Source organism: Mesocricetus auratus, unplaced genomic scaffold (genome assembly GCF_017639785.1).
Source record: "Mesocricetus auratus isolate SY011 unplaced genomic scaffold, BCM_Maur_2.0 Super-Scaffold_100003, whole genome shotgun sequence".
NCBI lineage: Eukaryota > Metazoa > Chordata > Mammalia > Rodentia > Cricetidae > Mesocricetus > Mesocricetus auratus.
The window spans coordinates 100,675,498-100,696,157 of record NW_024429188.1 but is presented as its reverse complement, the minus strand read 5'-3'; the positions used below and the strand labels follow the sequence as shown (position 1 = coordinate 100,696,157).

The window sequence follows — 20,660 nt, the reverse complement described above, 5'->3', positions numbered from 1 at the left end:
ACAAAATGGAGGTTAGTGGGCTATGTGAAGTTACACTCAATGTACTTGTATGAAATTTTCCCTAGCTAATAGTACCACACACAATGAATATATACAACGAACAATTTGAAATACTGCAAAGTAGAAAAAGAGCAAAAAACTGTAGAGTCTTTAAAAGAGTTAATATAATCATATTTTCATTTATGGAGTGTAACAGTCCAGTGAGTTCAGACAAAAATAAGACACAATTTCAGGTATTTGTGCAGCTTCTATTCTATCTACCATGCGCCCACAAATCACCTTGAGTGAATTTGAGTTCATTCTATACATTATTCAAAATTCCCATATCAGATCAACAGCAAGAATGTCTCGTCATTCCTTCTTTGTGTTTGTACTGAATTGGAAATGACTTGGGAAACTGCTGAATAAACTCATCACATCCCACGGCAAGAGTGGGCTCTCTAGCCTTTTTTCTTACCATAATTCGGTGAAATATTTCCTGTTGTTTTTATTGGGTGCTTATGTTACCAGGCAACAGATGAAAATCTAGACCTTTTCTGTTTGTTTGGTGTGAGAGGCTGTGCAAAAAAAAAGAGCAGGGCAGCGCACAGCAACAAATGCATGCTCAGAGCTGGAATAAACTACAAGGCGATGTGTTTCTAACTTGAGTGCAGCATGCTGACTGCCATTCCTGTGTAATGTGGCTTAAGGCTCGCTCTGAATTTCTGAAATGAAATCCAGACCGTGGGAAGAGCTCTATTCTAGCATTTTTCTTTTTTTTTTTCAGGCTGCTCACTGGAGTTTTTAATGTGGTGCTCAGAAAATTCAGGTTATTTAGTAGAAAGGCTCAATCTGTGTTTTTTGTTTTGTTTTTTTTTTGTTTTTTGTTTTTTTAAAAGGCTTTCCAAGGAGACTTTTCTATAAAGGCTTTTTGTAGTAGATATGGCATACAGATGTCATGGTACATGCATATACTCAGGAAGGCTGAGAGGAGGGGGTGTTGCTGTTCCCCCTCTTCCTTCTTTTCCCCTTTTTCCATTTCTTTCCCTTCCTCTTTCTCCAGTTTTCAGGTCTAAAGAAATAACCCAGGAGCAAAGCCTTCGCCTGCCCTGCTCCAGGAGATCACAGATGGGATGGATGTTGGGGCCAACTCATAACCCTGGTTCTGGGCCTGGGTAGTTGCAGGGTTGGTCAGCCCACCAGCTCTCCCCTGTCCTCACCACCAGGGTTAGCTCTCCTGTATTGTCCTGGCTAGTTCACCCCATGCAGCAATGGGCAAAGGGGCTGGACCAGTTCTCCTGCCTTTGTGCCCTCAGGGTCAGGTCTCTCACACCTACACCCACGTTCATGGCCAGCTCGACTCTGCTGCCCAGGGGAGATGTAGGGGCACTCTATCAAGTGCTGCAGCTGATGAGGGGCACGGACAGCTCTCCTGCTCTTATGACCTCAGGGCCCGCTCTCCCACCTGCCTCAGACATTGGAGGGCATCTTTTGCCCATGCTGTCACATGACAGATGAGTAATGGGGACAGTTCTTCCATGCTCACAAATTCACAGCTGGCTCACCCACACCTCACCTAACAGAGTTGGCTCTATTGTGTTGCCCAGGTGAGGTTCAGGGCCTGCTCTCCAAAATGGATACTTTTAAAAGAAGTTAAAAAATAAATGAATCTCTTTCCCAGTGACCCTTACATTCTGAGGTGCTTCCTAGAGTTGCCTTAATACTGAGAAAAAAACATTGGTCAGTTGTGAAGGGTTTTAAGAGTTAGAAATTAGGATTATGGGTCAATCGGTCAAATTGATTTTGGTGTTTGAATTAATACAGAAACATTCAGTCCAGAAGCAAAAGGGAACATATGTTCTTATCCTTCCATAAATATTGTTTGCTCCTTCTTCCTTCTGTAAGCCTTGTCCTTTCATTTCTGTGCTACATTTAGCTGCCATTCATTCAAAATGTTAGAGCTTAGGTAAAACGTGAGTTGTTTTCTAGTGTGTTTTGTTAAAGGGGGCTCTTGTGGTATTCAGGATGAAGCCTAGGGCCTTGTGCTTGTTAGGCAAGTGTTCTACCACTCAGCTGCACGCCCTAGCCAAGAGAACTCCTTTCTGCCATGTCCACCAGTGTTTTCTTGAGCCTTTGAACTCTTTGTGAGCAGAGCTGGTGAGTAATACACTGTAATTATATCTCTTTTCTCACCCCTATAGTAGCTTGAACAGTTTTAAGGCACGGTGCTAGTACTCAGTAAGTCATTATTATTTTATTAAACAATATGTCCTCTCCTCCAAGTATCTAGTATGCATTGCTCCATATAGTCATGTCCTAAATTACCCTCCTACATAACACATGATTCATTTTGCCAGTAAACATGAAAAACTACACCTTATCATTAGAAAGCATTCAGCCCTGTAGCTGCGTGTTCACCGAGTGTGCAGATGGTGTGTGAGGTCTGAGAGCCCCTGTGCTGCCATCATGCTTCCTATAGTCTGTGATTCCAAAGAAACCATGTAGATACTCACCAACGCATCTGGGCTGTAGCACTTTCCTGACATGAGTGAGACCTAGATTTGATCCTCATCACTGAAAAGAATGTTAGACATTAAGGAAGTTAAGTACATGTACTCTAGAACCAGACTACATGGATCCAAAGCTCAGCTTTCAGCTCTGTCATTTACCAAAAGGCCTTGTGTGAATCCCTGAATATTCCTGGACCGCTTCCTACTTCAACTCTGAAATATGATGTTAATGCTTGCCTCACACAACTGTTTTGGGGGGTAAATGAGTTAATACATGTCGTAAGGTAAGGAGTCTGGTACATCCTAAGTATTCCATAAAACCCAGTCTTCACTAAAACCCAACAAAAGCTATGTGTGATAACTTGGTCATGAAACAAAGTATTTATTCTTCAATCTAGATTTCAAGGCCCTCTTTAGCTACAGAGAGAAATAACTTAATAAGTGCTTGTCCTAGTCTTACAAGCATGATGATCTGGGTTTGATAAACAGAACCCATTAAAAGGGGTGTGGCTCACTCTTCTTTTTCTCTTCCTCTCTGTCTGTTCCCCCTCTTTCCTCCCCCTTTCTTCTCTCTCTCCCTCTTTCCTTTCTCCTCTCCCTGCTGCTCCTGTCAAAAAAAGCAAGGTGTGGCAATATATGCTTAGAATCCCAGCACTGGGGATAAGGAGAGACATGCATTCCTGGAGATCGATGGCCTGCCAGTCTAGCCTAATTTGTGAGCTGCAGGCCAGTGAGAGCCTCCTGTATTAACAACAACAACATCAGCAAACAAGGAGGATAGCTCCTGAAGAATTCAAGGTTGATTTCTAACCTCCACATGCAGGATGACATGTGCACAGATACATTCTCTCTCACACTCAAACTATTCTTTCAAATGCCTCTTTAACCATTTTTCGCTAGTCAGACTCATTGCTCAGACCCAGACAAGCTCTCTCTCCTTTTTCCTCCCTCCCTCCCTCCCTCCCTCCCTCCCTCCCTCCCTCCCTCCCTCCCTCCCTCCCTCCCTCCCTCCCTCCCTCCCTCCCTCCCTCCCTTCTACACAGACAAAACTGTAAAAGCTATACAAGTATGTTCTCTCTGGGTGATTTAAATCATTCTTTCTGTTCAAAGGTGGAAGGGAGGTATGTAGTTTTCCTGTTCTGTCCTCATAAGCTTTTGAGACATAACTACATCCCCAAGAGAAGTCTAAAACTTGTGACTTTTTTTGAAATATAATCAAAAAAAGCTCCACCCCAGTTCTTACCTCAGCACTAAGGATTCTGGGAGTGACTAACATCTGGACTCAGCAGATTCCACTGAATTGAAAAAAAAAAAGCTCTTAGTCAAGAGATGTGCCCTAAAGTAACAATCAAATTGAACATTTTAAGTGGCGTGCTGTGCTATAGCAGATAAATACATAACTGAGGATTGAAGGAACACCTTGGAGTATGTCGCTCTTTTAATTATTCCCCATGCGGCATAAGCTGATACTTGATTTTGGAACTTCTAAAGTAAATCTACTTCAGTAAGTTTTAGAGAGATAGAAGGCAGCAATTGACTCTTATGGTCACTAGGGAATACAATGTAAATAGACTTGATTTTATCTTTTAAAAGGTCTCAGAGCTGGGTTTGTTGACACACAGTTTTAATTTCAGCAGAGGCTGGTGGATTTCTTGAGTTCAAGGCCATCCTGGTCCCAAAACAAAATATGACTTTATGCACTGTATGTTTGCTTATGGGTGAGAAAGATGGAACTTTTCACTTCTATCCAGGAATACTCCAGTTCCCAGTGGGAACTTGTGGAGGAGCATCCTGCAGTGCATGGCATGTTACCATGTAACAGGCAGCGAGGACCATCACTGCATCAACAGACGCCAGAAGAGAATTTCAAATACACCATGATACATTATTACTTGGAATTTTCTCCCCTGTGTTTGTTGGCATGCCTTTGGCTCTTTTCCAGTCTACTTTACCTTATATTGAGAGGTCCTGTGTGGTTCCAATAGAGATAACCATTGGCTTTAGCCCCAGGAGATGGGGATGTTGCAGAGTCGGAGTGAAGAGCCTGTTCTTGTTATGCTGAATCTACCATCCAGGCTAGGGCAGGTTGGTAAACTTGTGGTCTAAGGCCTGGAATGCTAGTTTATTTAAATGTCTTCTAGAAAGGGTAGGTGCTACAGGGGATTCCTACTTCTTTAGATCTCCTGGCTTTTTAAAAACTCTTCCCTTTATATAAGATCTTATCTCACAAATGGGATTTGCTTCCCAGATCCTGAATTCCCTTCATGTGATCTATTGCATGGTGGTCTGATTTATGACTGTGAAAAGAAAGACTTTTTTTCTCTAACTTTAGTGTTTAACATGTTCCTTTGTCCCAGTTGTCTTATAATCTCTCCATCTCTCTTCACAGTTGTAGTATTATTTAGTGTTCCCATAGCATCTTATAGCCAACTGCCTTGTGATCATGCTTCGTTATTATACAACAAATCACACATAGAGCATGAGCCAGTACTTAGCCAAAAAAATGAAATGGAAAAACATTGCTATACTCAGCTCCATAATCTTTCTCTAACAAAACTCCACTGTCATGTCATTTCATCTGGTCTCTTTATTTTGAACTGGAGACTACATCAGACTCATTTAGGGGAGGAGTCATCACAAGGCCCACGACATTAATGATTTGACTTGCAGTTAAACTTGGGTTGTAATATGTTGCCTCCTAGAGTTATCTTCCCCAACTCCGTGAAAATGCTTTGGAAAATGCTTCTTGACTGTGCTGATCTTGACTTGAACATTTTTGCTTATTTTTTAAAGGTCTGTTTTGTCTTGGGATTTCTTCATGTTCTATAGAACAGATTTCATATTCTAATGAGAAATTCTCACTTTGATATCTAAAATAATAATCCCAGACACTTATCAAATGTTCAGTATCTACTTATTGACACTTTAGCTTTTTACATTTATTCCACCAGTGCATTGCCAGCTCTTAAGAATAATATTCAACATACCAAGTACTATTCCCTAATTCTCCTTTTCTCCCCCTTGCTCTTTTTTCTCTGCCTCCTTCTTCTCACTCTCTTCTGCTGTTGTTATTATTATTATTAATTATTTAAGCAGCGTCTCACTCTTTAGTTCAGGCTTTTACTTGCTGCCCTTCTGCCTCAACCTCCCTCAAGTCTAGGATTTGAAGTATGCTCTATCATATCCAGTTGTGTTGTGGGTTTTTTATAAGTCATTTAAATAACCTGTGTATTTCTTAACTCCAGCCATTTAGCAGTCTCTCTAATGTGGACTGAAACTAAAAATAAAGAAGAAAGTAAGCACTGCCTAAGAATAGAATTTCCTATCTTCTGTTTAGGATGGCAGGAAAACGTGACACATCTGGGAAATCTTTGTGTCACAATGCTTGATAAGGTGCTGTACTGGAATCAAATGTGGGAGTGGCTGTCAGCAGATTGTTTAGTGTATTTGGCTGCAGTTTGCTTATCTCTACAATGTGAGAGCAGCATCCCTGGTGTTAGGCCCCTTCCAGTGCAGAACTCTGCGATCCTAGGACTTGGGCACCCTTCCTCCTTGAGGCCTGTTTGTTCATCTGTAAAATGAGAGGTGAATGAGTATCAAAGTCCGAACAATGTGTGACTCCAAAGAAATGAACTTTTAGCTATCCAGAAAATATAGTTATCTAGAGAGGCCATTCGTCAAGGATATTGGTTAGCCAGAATTTTACTGTACATTAATACACAGTTAAAGGGACTAATTTAATGCTTAGGAAAACATTTGGGACTGGTTAAAACTGTGGAAAAATTCTAGCTCTTTGTAGAGAATGTTGACTTTAGTGTGTACAATTACCATCTTGTTGTTTTCATGCTTTCTCACTTTTACACTGGAGTTCTGTTGGGAATAAGCCAGAGAAGGGTAAGGGTGTGTGTGTGCATGCACTCACATGCATCAGATAGCCTGACAGTACCATCAGTTCCTGTTCCTAAATGATATCAAAAGTAACACACAGAGCAGGTGACATGCATTGCCAGCCACCCTGCATCCAAGTACTTGCTCCCTCAATAGTATCTGCTTCTAAGAATCTGTGCTTGAAGAGCTAGTTCCTGATGATAGTGAAGAGTGCACTAATCCACTGATAAAGGCTCCAAAAGAGAAGAGGGCAGAGAGAGTAAGGCAGGAATTTTCAGTTAGCTGCCTGCATGTGATACCTAGCTGGAATCCCTTCTAACTATTGATGGAAATGAATGATGGGATGGAACTGGCTCTTTCATGACCTCCAAACAGTTTTATCCTACAGAACCAGAAATGCCATTTCTCTGTAGAGGGTGACTAGCCTAGTCTGTTCAGTAGTGGTTTTTCTTTGCTGTTTGACTCCTTAACAGACTTTCATCTTTGGGGTTTCCATTTGTTTTCTGCTCAGTATCCAAGCCTCCGTTGCCCCTCCTAGGCAACATTAGTATCCTAGATTCCTCAACCTTTTTCTGAAAAAGAACTGTTTATTCATTCCATTGATGTCCCTGAGATGATCTCCATTCACTTCTCCACTTAAATTTGGTAGCTTCTTCAAAATTCAGCAGAAGCCTCATCTCTTTGATTATATGCTACAAGAGCACTCTCACAAGCCCTGCAATGTTTAAAATTACTCATATCTTGCCCTGAAGTATGTATTTTCACCTTCTGCATTGCTTTGGATGTAGAACAAAGTGTACACGAAGTATCCTTGGAAAACATAGTTGAGGGCTACCATGTAAAGGACAGTCTTGTAGTCAGTATTTGAGAAGTTATAGCTATGTTTCAGTCTGGTACTGAAAAGTAGGGATTACAGCAGGCTCTTGAGTTCCATTTCCAGTAGCATTCAACAAACAAATGAATACAAAACAAAACTTATGTTGATATGCACCCCAGCTATAACTCCAGCTTTCCAGCACCTGCCTTCCACTTCTCCAATTCTCACTCTGCTTCACTTCCAGTAGAGTCAGGCCTCCTAACTGAGAACACTATTAATTCCAATGTCAGTTGTGTCTATTCTAACCCGACTATGGCTTTCTTTGTGTCTTATTCCACATTAGGTGAACACCACAGCCCAGTGCAGTCAAGCATTGCTGAAGATGATCTACTGCTCCCACTGCCGGGGCCTGGTGACTGTGAAGCCCTGTTACAACTACTGCTCAAACATCATGAGAGGCTGTTTGGCCAACCAAGGAGAACTTGATTTTGAGTGGAACAATTTCATAGGTGAGCAAGTGATTGATGTATTTGTTTTACTAGAGATGACTCCGCTTCTGGCCACAAGGACTGCTGTAATCACTAGCTATGTAATTTTCTATTCATTTTACTGTTAGATGTTTGCCAGAGTCCTGGCTGTGCTGCACTCAGTACTTTGAGGGTAGTAAAATCAGCACTGCAAGTCAGTGTCCTCTCGAACTAATGGTAGCATTTCAAAAGACAGTTAGATGCTCCGACTTTGAGTGCTGCAGGAGGCATCTTTTTGATATTTTCTGTGAAACGAGCAGTTTTAGTACTCATCCCAGGTCTGTGTTCATGTTCACTCTGATGTACAGTCTTCACAGAGCTATGAAACAGCTTTGAAGATTCGCTCTTGGGCTGGGCAGGTGGCTCCATCGGTAAGGTGCTTGCTTTCCTAGAACAAGGGCCTATGTTTGATCTCCTCAATCAGAAAAAAAGCTAGGTGTGGTGGTGCACTGCTAATCCCAGAGCTTGGGAGGTAGAAATCAGCTTATCATAAGTGCTTTGCTTCAGGTCAGTGAAAGACTCTGTCTCAAAAATATTCAGCTGACAGTAGCATTCTTAGGGATCCTGAAGTTATCCTCTGGCACGCTCCCCCTCCAGAAACCCACACCCCCCCCCCAATGTTCTTTCTTTTACATTGCAACCAAATCTTTGACAAACTGATCAGATATCCATTTGATCATCGGATCTGGAGAACTCTGATGTGGAAAATTACAGGACTTGTTTTTTGTAGGGGACTTAGCCATGGTAGAGTCCTCTTACGGGAGTGGACAGATGCTCTCTGATTATTTAGAAAGTAGGACTGTTGAGTTTTTCTGCCACTTAGGAAACCATTACTAGAACCCAGACAGCATTGTAAGCAAACCATCTAGGTTCTGAGAAGGGAAATTCTGATTTCCGGGAAAATGTAAGCCTGATTTAAACATCCAGCAGTCATCTACTTTAGTACCCAGCATGTACATCAGTTCTGCGACCTCCATGACCAGTATCGAGGGTCATAAAACTTAGCATTGGTAGAACAGCACACCCATGCTTAGAGTCTACCAATTCCGTCTCCTAGTCACATCTACAGAATTTCCGACTGAAATGTCTTTATAGGAGCCAAGGTTTTGCTAAATCTTTCACATCATGGGAGCATGCATGTAATTTGCTGGCTTGGTTATGCTTTATTTTGTTTCATTTTGTTTGTTGAGGGTTTAAATTTTTTGGAGTAGAAGGAATTGGAGTAAGAAAATACATTTTAGGCTGAGAATGAATTTCCATATTAAGTCTGTTTGAAAGTGCATCAATAAATTGGCTCCCACTAGTTCTTAAACACAAACACAGGGAGAGAAAGATGTAACTATTAAGTTCTTAACACAGTTGTGGCCTGGATAGCTAGCTCAAAGCTGGAAACCTTGGAACAATCCTTTACATGCAGAAAAATAGACTCTCACAAAAGGGAAACATAAAACCATAAGGATACACACATGAAACTAGGGGAGAAAAACCAAAAATTTCCTATGGAAATAAAAACTATGGTATTTTCCTATCGAAGGTCACCCCCTTACTCCCCCTCCCCATAGCCACATGTCAAGTTTGTGATCCACTTACTTTTTCTTCCTAAATTTCATTTTTGGGTTGATAGTTATTTTTCTTTTTTCTTGCCATGTAGCCCAGGCTGGCCTTCAACTCACCCTCTTCTAGCTCCTGTCTCCAAATGCTGGATTACAGGTATCCTGTACTACAGCTGGCACAGCTTAGTTCTAAAAGAAAGGCAGTGGGACTTTGATTTGGCTTTTGAACACAGTAGGCTTTTCTCTGGGGAAAGGGAGGAGGAGTTTGGTATGTGGTACAAAAAGCATGCGGTGACAATGAGCTTCGCTTCTTTTCCCACCCAGGCACCCTGAGGGCAGTGCAGGGGCAATTGCACCTGATGTTCGGGTATTTCAGCCTGTCCAGCAGCAACTACTCCCAAGTGCAGTTCTCGCCTTTTCTCTATGCTGCTTTACGGGCTATAGGTCTTAAGTGTATATGCTCTTACTTTTCCCTCTCCTAGAGCTCACTTGATATTTGCCATCTTTGCATATAGTTTTGTATCAAGCCTAAATCTTTTCTTTAGACTAAAAGGGGAATTGTAGTGAGATATCCACCCCCCTCACCTGTAGCGCTGACCACTCCCGTTTGGGTGTGGTCACAGGTGTGGACATGATGGATGGTGGTGTTAGGTCTGGGGTCCGGCCACAAGTGGCCCTCGCTTCTAGTTGGGTCTCAGAGGGCAGCCTGGGTGGATTCTTGGAGCGGGAACATGCAGCGGTCATATGCTTCTCGTGTAAGTGCATTCTCCCCAAATAAACTTCACTTAACGTGTACTGAGTCTAGTGAATCTTGATTCCCACGCAATAACTAAGGCCCTCTCACATCCTTGCATTCAACTACAAATTGCTCTCCATGTCTTCTAAGACCTTCAGATCCGCAGCATATCAAAACCATACTCTGGCTGGCTTAATTAATGTTTTCAGCCTTAAGTTGTTGCTGCTCTTCTTGTAGTGAGCTTTTAAAATCACACGTGCTGTCTTGGAAGAAACAGAACCAAATCCAAGTGAAATGCATAAGATTTTGGAATTGATTTTTCTCCATCTATTTAAATGATACTTTCTGGAGTGATGTAGTATGCAATTGTATGTAGACTTTATTTTTAATGGATACACTACTCTTTATTTCTAATAAGCTGATATAAAGGGCCAGACATAATAGACATGTTAATCTCCTGTTGTTTTTCATGGATTTTTCACAAGGGTTTAATTAATCTCCTCCATGGTTGTAGAATTCAGCCCCAATTACATGACTGTGCTGTAAATATTCATATTCTCTCTCTAAGGAATTTTTCTTTGCTGCTTAAATGACTGCAGTTACTGAATAGTCAAGGATTTTTTTCATCCGTTTAAAATCACATCTTGGGGTTAGGTTGGAAAACTACCTTGAGCTCTTCAGTCAGACTGGGAAGCTAAAGATGTAGGTTTCTGATTATTTATTGGAGGCACAATGAAAAAGAAATCACTTTCCCTAGTGAGAAGGGAATACTTCTTTTTCAACATTGTTTTATGAGCATATATTAATTATACATAATAATGGGTTTCATATGATATTTTCATACATGCATATAATGTATTTAATCATACTCCTCCCCATTAACCTCACTTGTCTCCTCCCACTCCTGCTGATTCCCAAGAAAGGGATGCTCTTCTGGGTGAGTCGGGAGGGGCCACTCAAATCCAGTGTCCAGAGGTTGGACCAGACTCAACTCTTTCTCAAAATAAGCAGGGATTTTCCAAGTCAGCCTTGCTGCTGGATTCTCCCTGTTGTTGCAACTGCATCTGCCTATCATCGTTAGTTCTAAGTGCTCATGTCTTGTCAGTCTTCATCAAGATGGGTTCAAATTTGGGTGCAAATATGGGAAACACCTTTGGAAACTTGCCTTTGTAAAGTATCTGCCCTTTCACGACCACCAAAAGAAGCTGGTTTTCAGAGAATCATAAATTATTTTTACATTCAACTTGTCTGTCACACACTGTGACTCTGTTAACATTCATTTGACTCAGAGCCAACCCTATTAATGTCACATGTTGCTGCCAATGGGAATTTAGTGTTGGAATTGCTGACAGGGACACCAGCCAGTTTCTGGCAGGAGGCAGGAACAAGTATGATATCTCATGCATATGAGAATTGTGGCCTCTATCAACCAGAAGAAAAGGAAACCGCCTAACCAGCCATCTTTGGATTTCTCTTGGTATTTCTTTTGGAGACTGGTGGTGGCTGTAGAAGGGTCAGTGGATAGCCAGTCATGACTTCCTGCAGGGTTACAGGCAGCTTTGGTTTTGGGCTGGGAGCCGCAGGCAGAATGCAGCCTCAGTCGCATTCTTCAGCTGTGCAACACACAACGCCATGGCACCGGCCCCAACAAAGGCCCGTGTTCCCTTCCCATTCCCAGGCCCTTGTGTATGGCCAGTGGCTCTGAGTTTACAAAGACGCCAAACAGCCAGAAGAATTGGGGTTTATGTTTCCTTTCACAAACACATTAGCGATAGATCTGGCCTGCCTTTCCTCACCACTAGGGGAGAAAGTAGATACAAGCCCTGCCCCCCTTTAAACCTCTCAAGTTTAGATGCTTGTTGTCTATTTGTAATATTTTTATTTGGAGCCAGCAATTTCTTGGCTTGTGAAGGAATGTGCTTTCTGTATGTGGTGGTCCTGAGGCTTTGACAGTGACAAACATGTATAATGTGCTCCACTTGTTTGCAAAAGTCGCCTTTCGCTAGCACATTAAAAGCGTATTTTTCTCTCGCCTCTGATACAATGGCATATTCATGCTTCCAGCCTTTACTTAAAGGTTAAGGCATCGCTTTATTGGTGCTTACCACAATGCACTCTGACACTTCATTTGCTATTATTTTAAAACATCGCACTTCACAGAAGTCTGTCCATTGCTGGTGGCCTTTGGATTGTAGTTTAGAGAAATGGTCTCACAGGTTAAAATGTTGTGCAGCATTTGTTCTAGGCTAAAGGTATAAGGTTGATGACCAACTTTGATTTCATCTTTATGCTGATAGTCAAAACCATTTCCCACTAGAAAGCTCAGCTGGGGTGGCAGCTGAGAAGGACACCCAGCGTTCTGAATAGGAAAACTCCTTTCTAGTTCTTGACATTGAAGTAGCTATAGGAGTAGACAATGGGGATCTAACTCCTTTGCTCGCTACCCATTAGCATTGCAGTGTAAAGGAGAAAGCTAACTACTGGAGCTCAACTGTTAAGAGCACTTACTGCTCTTCCAGAGGACCCAAGTTAGTCCCCATCATCCAGGTCAGGTAACTCACAATCACCTGTAACTCCAACGCAGGGGATCAGAGAACTGTGGCTTCACAGGCACCCACTCTCACTTGGACATGCCCACATTCAGACAGACACACATACAATAATCAAAAGTAATTTTTTTTCAAAAGTTTGCTGTGTGTCCTTTTTCCCCCTCGGAGGAATTTCACTTCCAAGAGTTCTTCTAATCTTGTACAAATAAATTATCAGGCAAAAATACTAACTCATAATCCTCAAAAGTACATATGGCAAGAAAATAAATGGAATCCAGCACTTGCTGGGAAATGACAGGGTCCCCAGAGTCTAAAAGTATGTACAGGTATCAATGAGGTTACATACCACAAATAGACAATTTTTGTGCATTGTATGTTGTCTTGTGTTTTCCACTGGAATCCAAAAAGATCATGTACATTACTACTATATCACTTTTGAAAATAAGTTTATCTTAACTCCAAAATGGCATGACTCAAAGTTTCATTATTTGAAGTCATTAGGATTCCCAGAACGTTTTCATTTCTATTATCCAACTGTGTACTCAAGGATCTGAAATGTCTCATTGAAAGAAATGAAAGAAAAGAATTGGTATGCCAGGATTGTAACTGATTTATGTTTTCAACTCTTATAAATAGAACCTGAAAGGAAAAGGTCCCAGGGAAGTGTCTGGGAGAACAGGCATGTTACTCTGCCCCCAGCCAGATTGTCAGCTGGGTGCTGGCTGACATGTGAAGAAGTGAATAATCCAAATAATGGAAGATTCCCGATTCAATTTCCTTGCCACAGAACAAAGCATTCATCTGGCCCCTTCATACTTCAGTGAGCTACTGATACATAATGTGTACATACAATTTGAAATTGTGGAGATTGCTAGGAAATATGAATAAACTGAAAAAAAATCTGTGTGTTCTCTCTTTCCTTGTCCCCTCCCTGTGTCCCTCCCCCCTCTCCCTCTGAAAAAAGCAAAGGCAGTAAAATAATCAGACTGATAGTCAAATCTGAACTAATGATTTACTCTGTGTTGTTTTGTTTTTCTCCAACCCTTGTTAGATGCCATGCTGATGGTGGCAGAGAGGCTGGAGGGCCCTTTCAACATTGAGTCGGTTATGGATCCCATCGATGTGAAGATTTCTGATGCTATCATGAACATGCAGGATAATAGTGTACAAGTGTCTCAGAAGGTATTGAGGAAGGATTCTGGTCAGGACAGCTAGACACGCCCTCTGTCTTGTTACGTAACACTCCTCATATGAACTCACTTACTTCCAATGCAGGTTTTCCAAGGCTGTGGGCCTCCCAAGCCTCTTCCAGCTGGACGGATTTCTCGCTCCATCTCTGAAAGTGCCTTCAGTGCTCGATTCAGACCTTATCATCCAGAGCAACGCCCAACCACAGCAGCTGGCACTAGTTTGGACCGACTGGTGAGCACTTTAGCAGGAATGGGTGTGTTTAATGGCAAAGAACTGCAAACATTTGCTCGAAAATGAACTTTTAGTTGGAAGGTATGCAAGTGTGAGGCTTTTAGGTGTTTTACTTTTTAATATAGTTTAGTTTTATATGGATGGCAGTAGATGCACCTCATTTTCTGTCTCAAGAGTTCCTGTCTAGTCAAGGAAATGGCTTGTAACAAGTTTCATCTCCAGACTTCCCTTTAGTGTCACTGTGTGTTTACTGAGCTCTGTTGTGTACCTGCCACTGAGTTACGCACAAGTCAAAGCTCAGAGCGGAAGACAGAGCCTTGATCTCAAAAGACTTCAATAAAGGGAGATAAGTACCAGTCTAAGCTGCTCAGTAAGAGCCAAACTAGTCTTACAAGTAAACAACTTAAAATCCTGAGTTTATGCCATATGATAACATTTAACATGTTAAAGTTATGCGTGGACTTACTTTTTTAACCAATAAGATAAATAATGCCAATTTAAGACATCTCCGCATTATTTGCTCCACACACAAAATGTCCAGATGCGGTCACTGTCCACCTTGTATATAAGCAAATGAACAAGTACCTCTGTAAGTCCTTATTTAGGTAGAAAAGATAGCTTTACTGTTGGCTACTCTTTCTTACTCACTGTTTCAAAGTAAATGTCTCCATGCAAAACAGCCTTGATTCAGTTTGTGTTCATGGCGTTTTAAATATTTTCTAGAAACTTCCATGATACATTTTAGTCAATAGGATTTTAAAGTTACATGGATTGAGGGCAGAGGGGCATATGGTCTAGGCTTCTGTAAGGTGAAAGCTGATGGTGGTAGGACAGGAGAAAAATTATAGGATATGGACAGATTATACATGGAAATATGCTATGACAAGCTGGGAGTGCTAGTACCATAGTAGGAGGGAACCTAGAGCAGGAAACCTGACAGGATACTGGTACTGATGTGAAAGGAGGAGTTTCCTGGGAGGTGTGGATGCTTGATTCACACTATAAAAGCCTGGCATGAAAAACTGTGTGTACAAGGTACAGAGCTTGGTGGACCTCTGGTGGCAGTTACATGAGGAAGGAGTTAGACAGTGAATCCAGTTTGCACTTGAACTATTAATTCTTCTGAGAGATTGTTTATTTCTCAGTATAAAACCTGCATATTTTTCTTCAGCCTGCACTTAAAACAACGAGTTTTATATAATTCTAGAGATACTTAGAAATGATTGAAACTAGGCTTGGCCTAGTTTTTAAGATGAGTTTATGTCAACAACATTATTTGCTTGTTTGCGTTTTATTTATTTATTTATTTATTTATTTATTTATTTATTTATTTATTTATTTATTGTGTATACAGTCTTCTGCCTGCATGCCAGCGGAGGGCACCAGATCTCATTCAAGGTGGTTGTGAGCCACCATGTGGTTGCTGGGAATTGAACTCAGGACCTCTGGAAGAACAGTCAGTGCTCTTAACCACTGAGCCACCTCTCCAGCCCCCTGTTTGTGTTTTTTATTACTGTTTTATTTCATGTGTGTGGGTGTTTGACTTGCATGTCTGCATGTATAACACCTGGATACCTGATAAGTGTAGAGGTCACAGAAGGGCGTCAGATCCCCCAAAACTGCAGTTATGGAGATCTGTGAGCTATTGAGTGAGAACTAAGAATAAAGCCAGGTCCTCTGCAAGAGGAGCGAATGCTCTTCACCACTGCGTCATCCCTCCAGCCCCATTGTTTGTTATAAACACGTGTATAGTAAGTTTTGATCATATTTATCCCTTTTGGCCTCTTTCAAACTAATCCCTCTTTTGTTTGTATGGAGAGAGAGAGAGAAAGACAGAGACAGACAGACCCACACAATGCGTTTAATTAGGGTTGCTTACAGAAGAAAGGGTGAGGACTTATTTATAGCCTCTGGAGTGCTGGAATCATATCATACATGGTAGTTTTGCATTTGGACAGAGGTGGACCATTTTCATTTTCTTTCTTAGGTTACTGATGTCAAGGAGAAACTGAAGCAAGCTAAGAAGTTCTGGTCCTCTCTCCCAAGCACTGTTTGCAATGATGAGAGGATGGCGGCAGGAAACGGCAATGAGGATGACTGCTGGAATGGCAAGGGCAAAAGCAGGTCAGCCTCCACTCAGGGAAATAGCAGCCTCTCCCTTCCTGGGTGCCTGGCTGGCCTTCCAAGACCGCTCTCGCAGTTGTTACCAAAGTGAAGCAGCTCATTGTAGGTGGTGATGACACAGAAAGTTTCTAGATGTCCTAGGTATGGGCTTTGGCAGTTAGGTGTTCAAAGAGGCACCCAGCTTGGCAGTAATTTTATTCTAGTGCTAAGGGCTATTCAAAACATTCAGTGCCTATGGCCCTTGGCTCAGGGTCCTGGCCTTATTAAAAAAAAAACACCACTTCTCAAAAGGTCACATTCTCTTTCTGGATGACTCTGTGTGACCCACCCTGGCACACTCTGTGACTGAGTGAGATAAGCACCCATTCAGAGAGTGTTTTTCTTTGACACAACAATTACCACAAAAAAGGAATCCTTTTCCAAAGGGTCACAGTCAGATCACAGAAACTCCACATTCCCGGGATAAGGAGCAATTCGAGTTGATTTTAAGTGGAAGAACTTCTATTCCACCTTTCCCGGTGGAGATCCTCAAATTCAACAAAGTCTTTGCTCTCTTACACTTACTGATATTTCAGTGGGGTCATTTCTTACTTTCAGGTACCTGTTTGCAGTGACAGGAAATGGATTAGCCAACCAGGGCAACAACCCAGAAGTCCAGGTTGACACCAGCAGACCAGACACACTGATCAATCATCAAATCATGGCCCTTCGGATTATGACTAGTAAAATGAAGAATGCTTACAATGGAAATGACGTGGACTTCTTTGATATCAGTAAGCCTTTGCGATTTTTAAGTGTGGGCTTTGCTCGTGTCCGACGTGATGAGACTGTGTGCAATCAAATCTCTCTTCTTTTCAATGTAGGCGATGAAAGTAGCGGAGAAGGAAGTGGGAGTGGATGTGAATATCAGCAGTGCCCTTCGGAGTTTGAGTACAATGCCACTGAGCATTCTGGGAAGAGCGCCAATGAGAAAGCCGACAGTGCCGGTGCCCATGCAGAGGCGGAGCCCTTCCTCCTCACTGCCCTCTGCCTCTTCTTCTTCATTGTGCAGAGGGAGTGGAGATAATTGTCAAACTCGAGTAAAAGTGTTCATCATCAGAAAGTTAAAAGGCACCAGTTCTCACTTTTTGACCATCCTAGTGACTTTGCTTTTTAAGTGAATGGACAACAATGTACAGTTTTTACGATGTGGCCACTGGTTTAAGCAATGTTGACTTTGTTTTTCTCATTCAGTTTGAGGGGACAGCAGGGATTCCTGCATTTAAGTTTGTTCCTGCTCCTTCAGAATCGTGTTAAATGTGGCTAACAGTATAGGTACAGAACTGTAGGTAGTTGTGCATTGTGATCTTATCACTCTTGTTTTGTTTTGTTGTTTTTTTTCATTTTATTTGTGGGGTTTTTCTTTTCGGATTATGATCTCACCTTGTTTCTCACAAGAAAACCAGGGTCCTTTCTTGGCATGTAACATGTACGTATTTCTGAAATATTAAATAGCTGTACAGAAGCAGGTTTATTTATCATGTTATCTTATTAAAAGAAAAAGCCCAACAAGCCGTAAAATTTCCAGTTATCCCTGTTATTTGAGCTGCCTTATCTGGAGAGAAGTGGGGGCGACTTTGGGTTTTCTTTTTTTTTTCTTTCTTTCTTTTGTTTATTTGTATTCGATTAGGACAGAGTGTGAAGGCAAAAGCAGGCTTCCGAGCCACTTGTCAGACTGTATTCAAACAGCAGTCCAAGAAGAGAGTTAGACTTCACTCAGAGTTGAGCGCTGGAAGAGACTGCAGACCACCCATTTGTATTAAGTGGAATCATGTACAGCTCGATTTCTTGAATCACCCATCATCAAAGTGTACCCCATCTAGGAAAATAAAGATTCTTGATGTAGTCACCCTTGAAAGAAGAAAGACACTCAGGATGCCCCTCATCGGGTATGCACACTTAGACGTGGGGGTGTATTAAAAGCCAGGCAGGTCAGGAATCCACAGTGTACCAGTTTCTGGACCCATGCTGACACTCTTTCAGTGTTCTATCCCGATGGCAGTAGCAGGTGACCAACAGTCTCATTTGTGTCGTTCCCCTCGTCACCCCCACCCCTGTGTTGGAGTGATTCAGATTTCTGACCCACTGACCACTCTGGGAGGAATGCCATACGAGGGAGCTGCCTGGAAGCTAGCCAGAACTGGGGTACAGCCTGGGCTCAGGGAATAGCTGTTAACACTCACTTGAGCAGAGTTTTTGTCTGTGTGTATATATTTGCATTTTTTAGATTCCAGTTTTTAAAAGAGTGTAAGCTAATCTAATTTGATTGTTTTTTCTTGCCGCTCACTTTTGATCAGTTAAATGAAGAACCCAGACTGGCTTGCAGCCATTTGCTCTCCATCCCACCCAAGGAGCCCACTGAGAGGAGAGCTGGGCGTCTAGATTTTTGTATGCTATCTTTTGTGGGAGGAATGGGGAAAGTAGAGCTGAGGAGACCATCGACTTGGTGACCCTTAGCTAATGGGTGAACTGGCAATAGCCCTAACTTGTCCCAGGCCAAAGACTGTCCACTGCCTTGCCCCCCTTGGAAGCCCTTCTCCTGTATCCAAATGACCAGTCAGAAAAACCTGGAGAACGTAGCATATCATTTCCAAATGAGTTCTCAAAAGTCTTTAGAAAGACTACCACTGTGCAAGTCTCTTCCTGCTCCAAAAGTCCTTAAGATCCCAGCATTTTACAGATCTGGAAGTCCATAGACAGGTTCTTTCATGTTATTGTTCAACCTTCAGTTGTAAGAGGAAAGCTCTATTTTTGTATTGAAACATAATTACTTGATAGCTCAGGGTCTACATTTCATTCAATTTCTTACACCAAACTCTGCAGGATGATCAAAGTGAAATATTGGGGACTGTTGTGAACAGAGGCTTAATTTTATTAGAAGTAGCCAGTTATTTATGAAAGCACGATGTTAATAAAATAGGCGCATTCTGGCTGGTGTGTATAAGTGTTTTTTTTTCAAGTAAATCACAGGAAACATAGCTTCATTTATATACAAGGAAAAATAGATTGTAAGTAGCTGGGCTGCATTGTGAGAACTTGGAAAATGTGCTGATGGTTAGTAGTACCTCAGTTGTGAGGAATTTCCTTTTTAGCTTAGACTGCTATTACTTTTACTTGGTAGAAATGAATCTGGTCTCCAAAATATGGTTCAAAGAGTTATCCCTGTAGACCTTGTTATATTGTTTTTAATTTAAAACCTTGAACTCTGCCCAGCTGTTTTCTTTCACTCAAGTCCTCCAAACCAATAACATTTTCCAAATTAAATATTCTTAAAGGTTTTTTTTGGATGCTTACTGATTTGTTTTCTTTCTTTACATTTTTCCTCTGTTACCCTTTTATTATTTAAATTGTCTATTGCTTTTGAACTTGAACTATGAAATAAACAAATCATAGATTTTTCCATTCAGGTCTGACTGGACAACTTTTGGCTTCTCACCAGCTGGCAGACTTACCCTCACCACCATCCCTCTTCCCCCCAAAAAAGAATAAAGGCAAGTTGAGTATTTGAAAACCTTTAGAGTTTGGAGTGTGAGGCAGAATAAAAGCCGTAGGAGTAGACCTGACTTCTCCAAAGTTAACATGTGAAGGAGCACATTTTCGCCATGTTACTTATAAAGTCATTTCTTTCCAACACTTCGCTGACTCCTCATTTAAGAAAATGGTATGGAAGAGACTGTCAGGGGATTGCAAGGCAAAAGAGACAAGTTTTATAACTTAGATTGTGTTATTTTTAAAAGAGCAAGCAACTATTTGGATAAAAGTGAGAGAACTGCAAAGAATTGATTTGCACCTTTAAACTTGAATTAGGCATTTAGAAACCTAAGTTTTCATGAAATACAAATTATCACTTGTGATAATAGAACCAATAATAAGTTTAGATGGTGCCGCACACAATTCTACTTTCCGTTTTGGGTTGGAAGAATGTTTCTTTACATAGTGAAAGGGTTTAATAAGTTAATGACAATATCTACTAGAGGAATGGCTGTGTGAGACAGAAGTGGGGAGAAAGACAGATCTCATTGTTTGGCAAATACAAAAATACATCTTGTCCTTGTGGGAACAACAGAAAAGTACTCAGAAAATGACCCAAAACTCACTGGGGGAAATGTAACTGCATTGTGACAATAAAATAACCTGAAATCGAATTTCTATATTTTTAACTTAATTCTTCTAAAATCCTCTTTTGGACTTACAAAAACTAGTTGAAGGGGCCTGAGGATGTATCTCAGTTGCTAGAATACTTATGTAGTGTGTGTGTGTGTGTGTGTGTGTGTGTGTGTGTGTGTGTGTGTGTGTGTGTGTAGAGCACATGTGGGGACAAGGACATCATAATGTCACATTTTATTCTCCTAGTTATTAGCTGAAATACATTAATAGTGGGAGATCCTAATGATAATAGACTTGTTTAGGACTCCTACACTAGGGACATGACTTCTCATTGGTGCCATACTTTGATTTTTAATGCATATGGCCCAGAATCATCTCAGTAGGTTTTTAAAAAGCCAATATTGAATAG

At 41.4% G+C, this 20,660-nt stretch overlaps 1 protein-coding gene across 1 annotated transcript in view; it reads left to right on the top strand.

Annotated features, from left to right (window-relative positions):
- Gpc4 (glypican 4) overlaps positions 1-20,289 on the top strand; it is a 113,846-nt gene extending 93,557 nt beyond the window's left edge. Inside the window, exons 4-9 of the mRNA XM_005085551.4 lie at positions 7,538-7,703; positions 13,611-13,741; positions 13,835-13,981; positions 15,969-16,105; positions 16,703-16,878; positions 16,969-20,289. Of these exons, the coding sequence (XP_005085608.1) occupies positions 7,538-7,703; positions 13,611-13,741; positions 13,835-13,981; positions 15,969-16,105; positions 16,703-16,878; positions 16,969-17,171 (960 nt within the window). The 3' untranslated portion in view covers positions 17,172-20,289. The remainder of the gene's footprint in view (positions 1-7,537; positions 7,704-13,610; positions 13,742-13,834; positions 13,982-15,968; positions 16,106-16,702; positions 16,879-16,968) is intronic.
- The last annotated feature ends 371 nt before the right edge of the window (positions 20,290-20,660 follow it).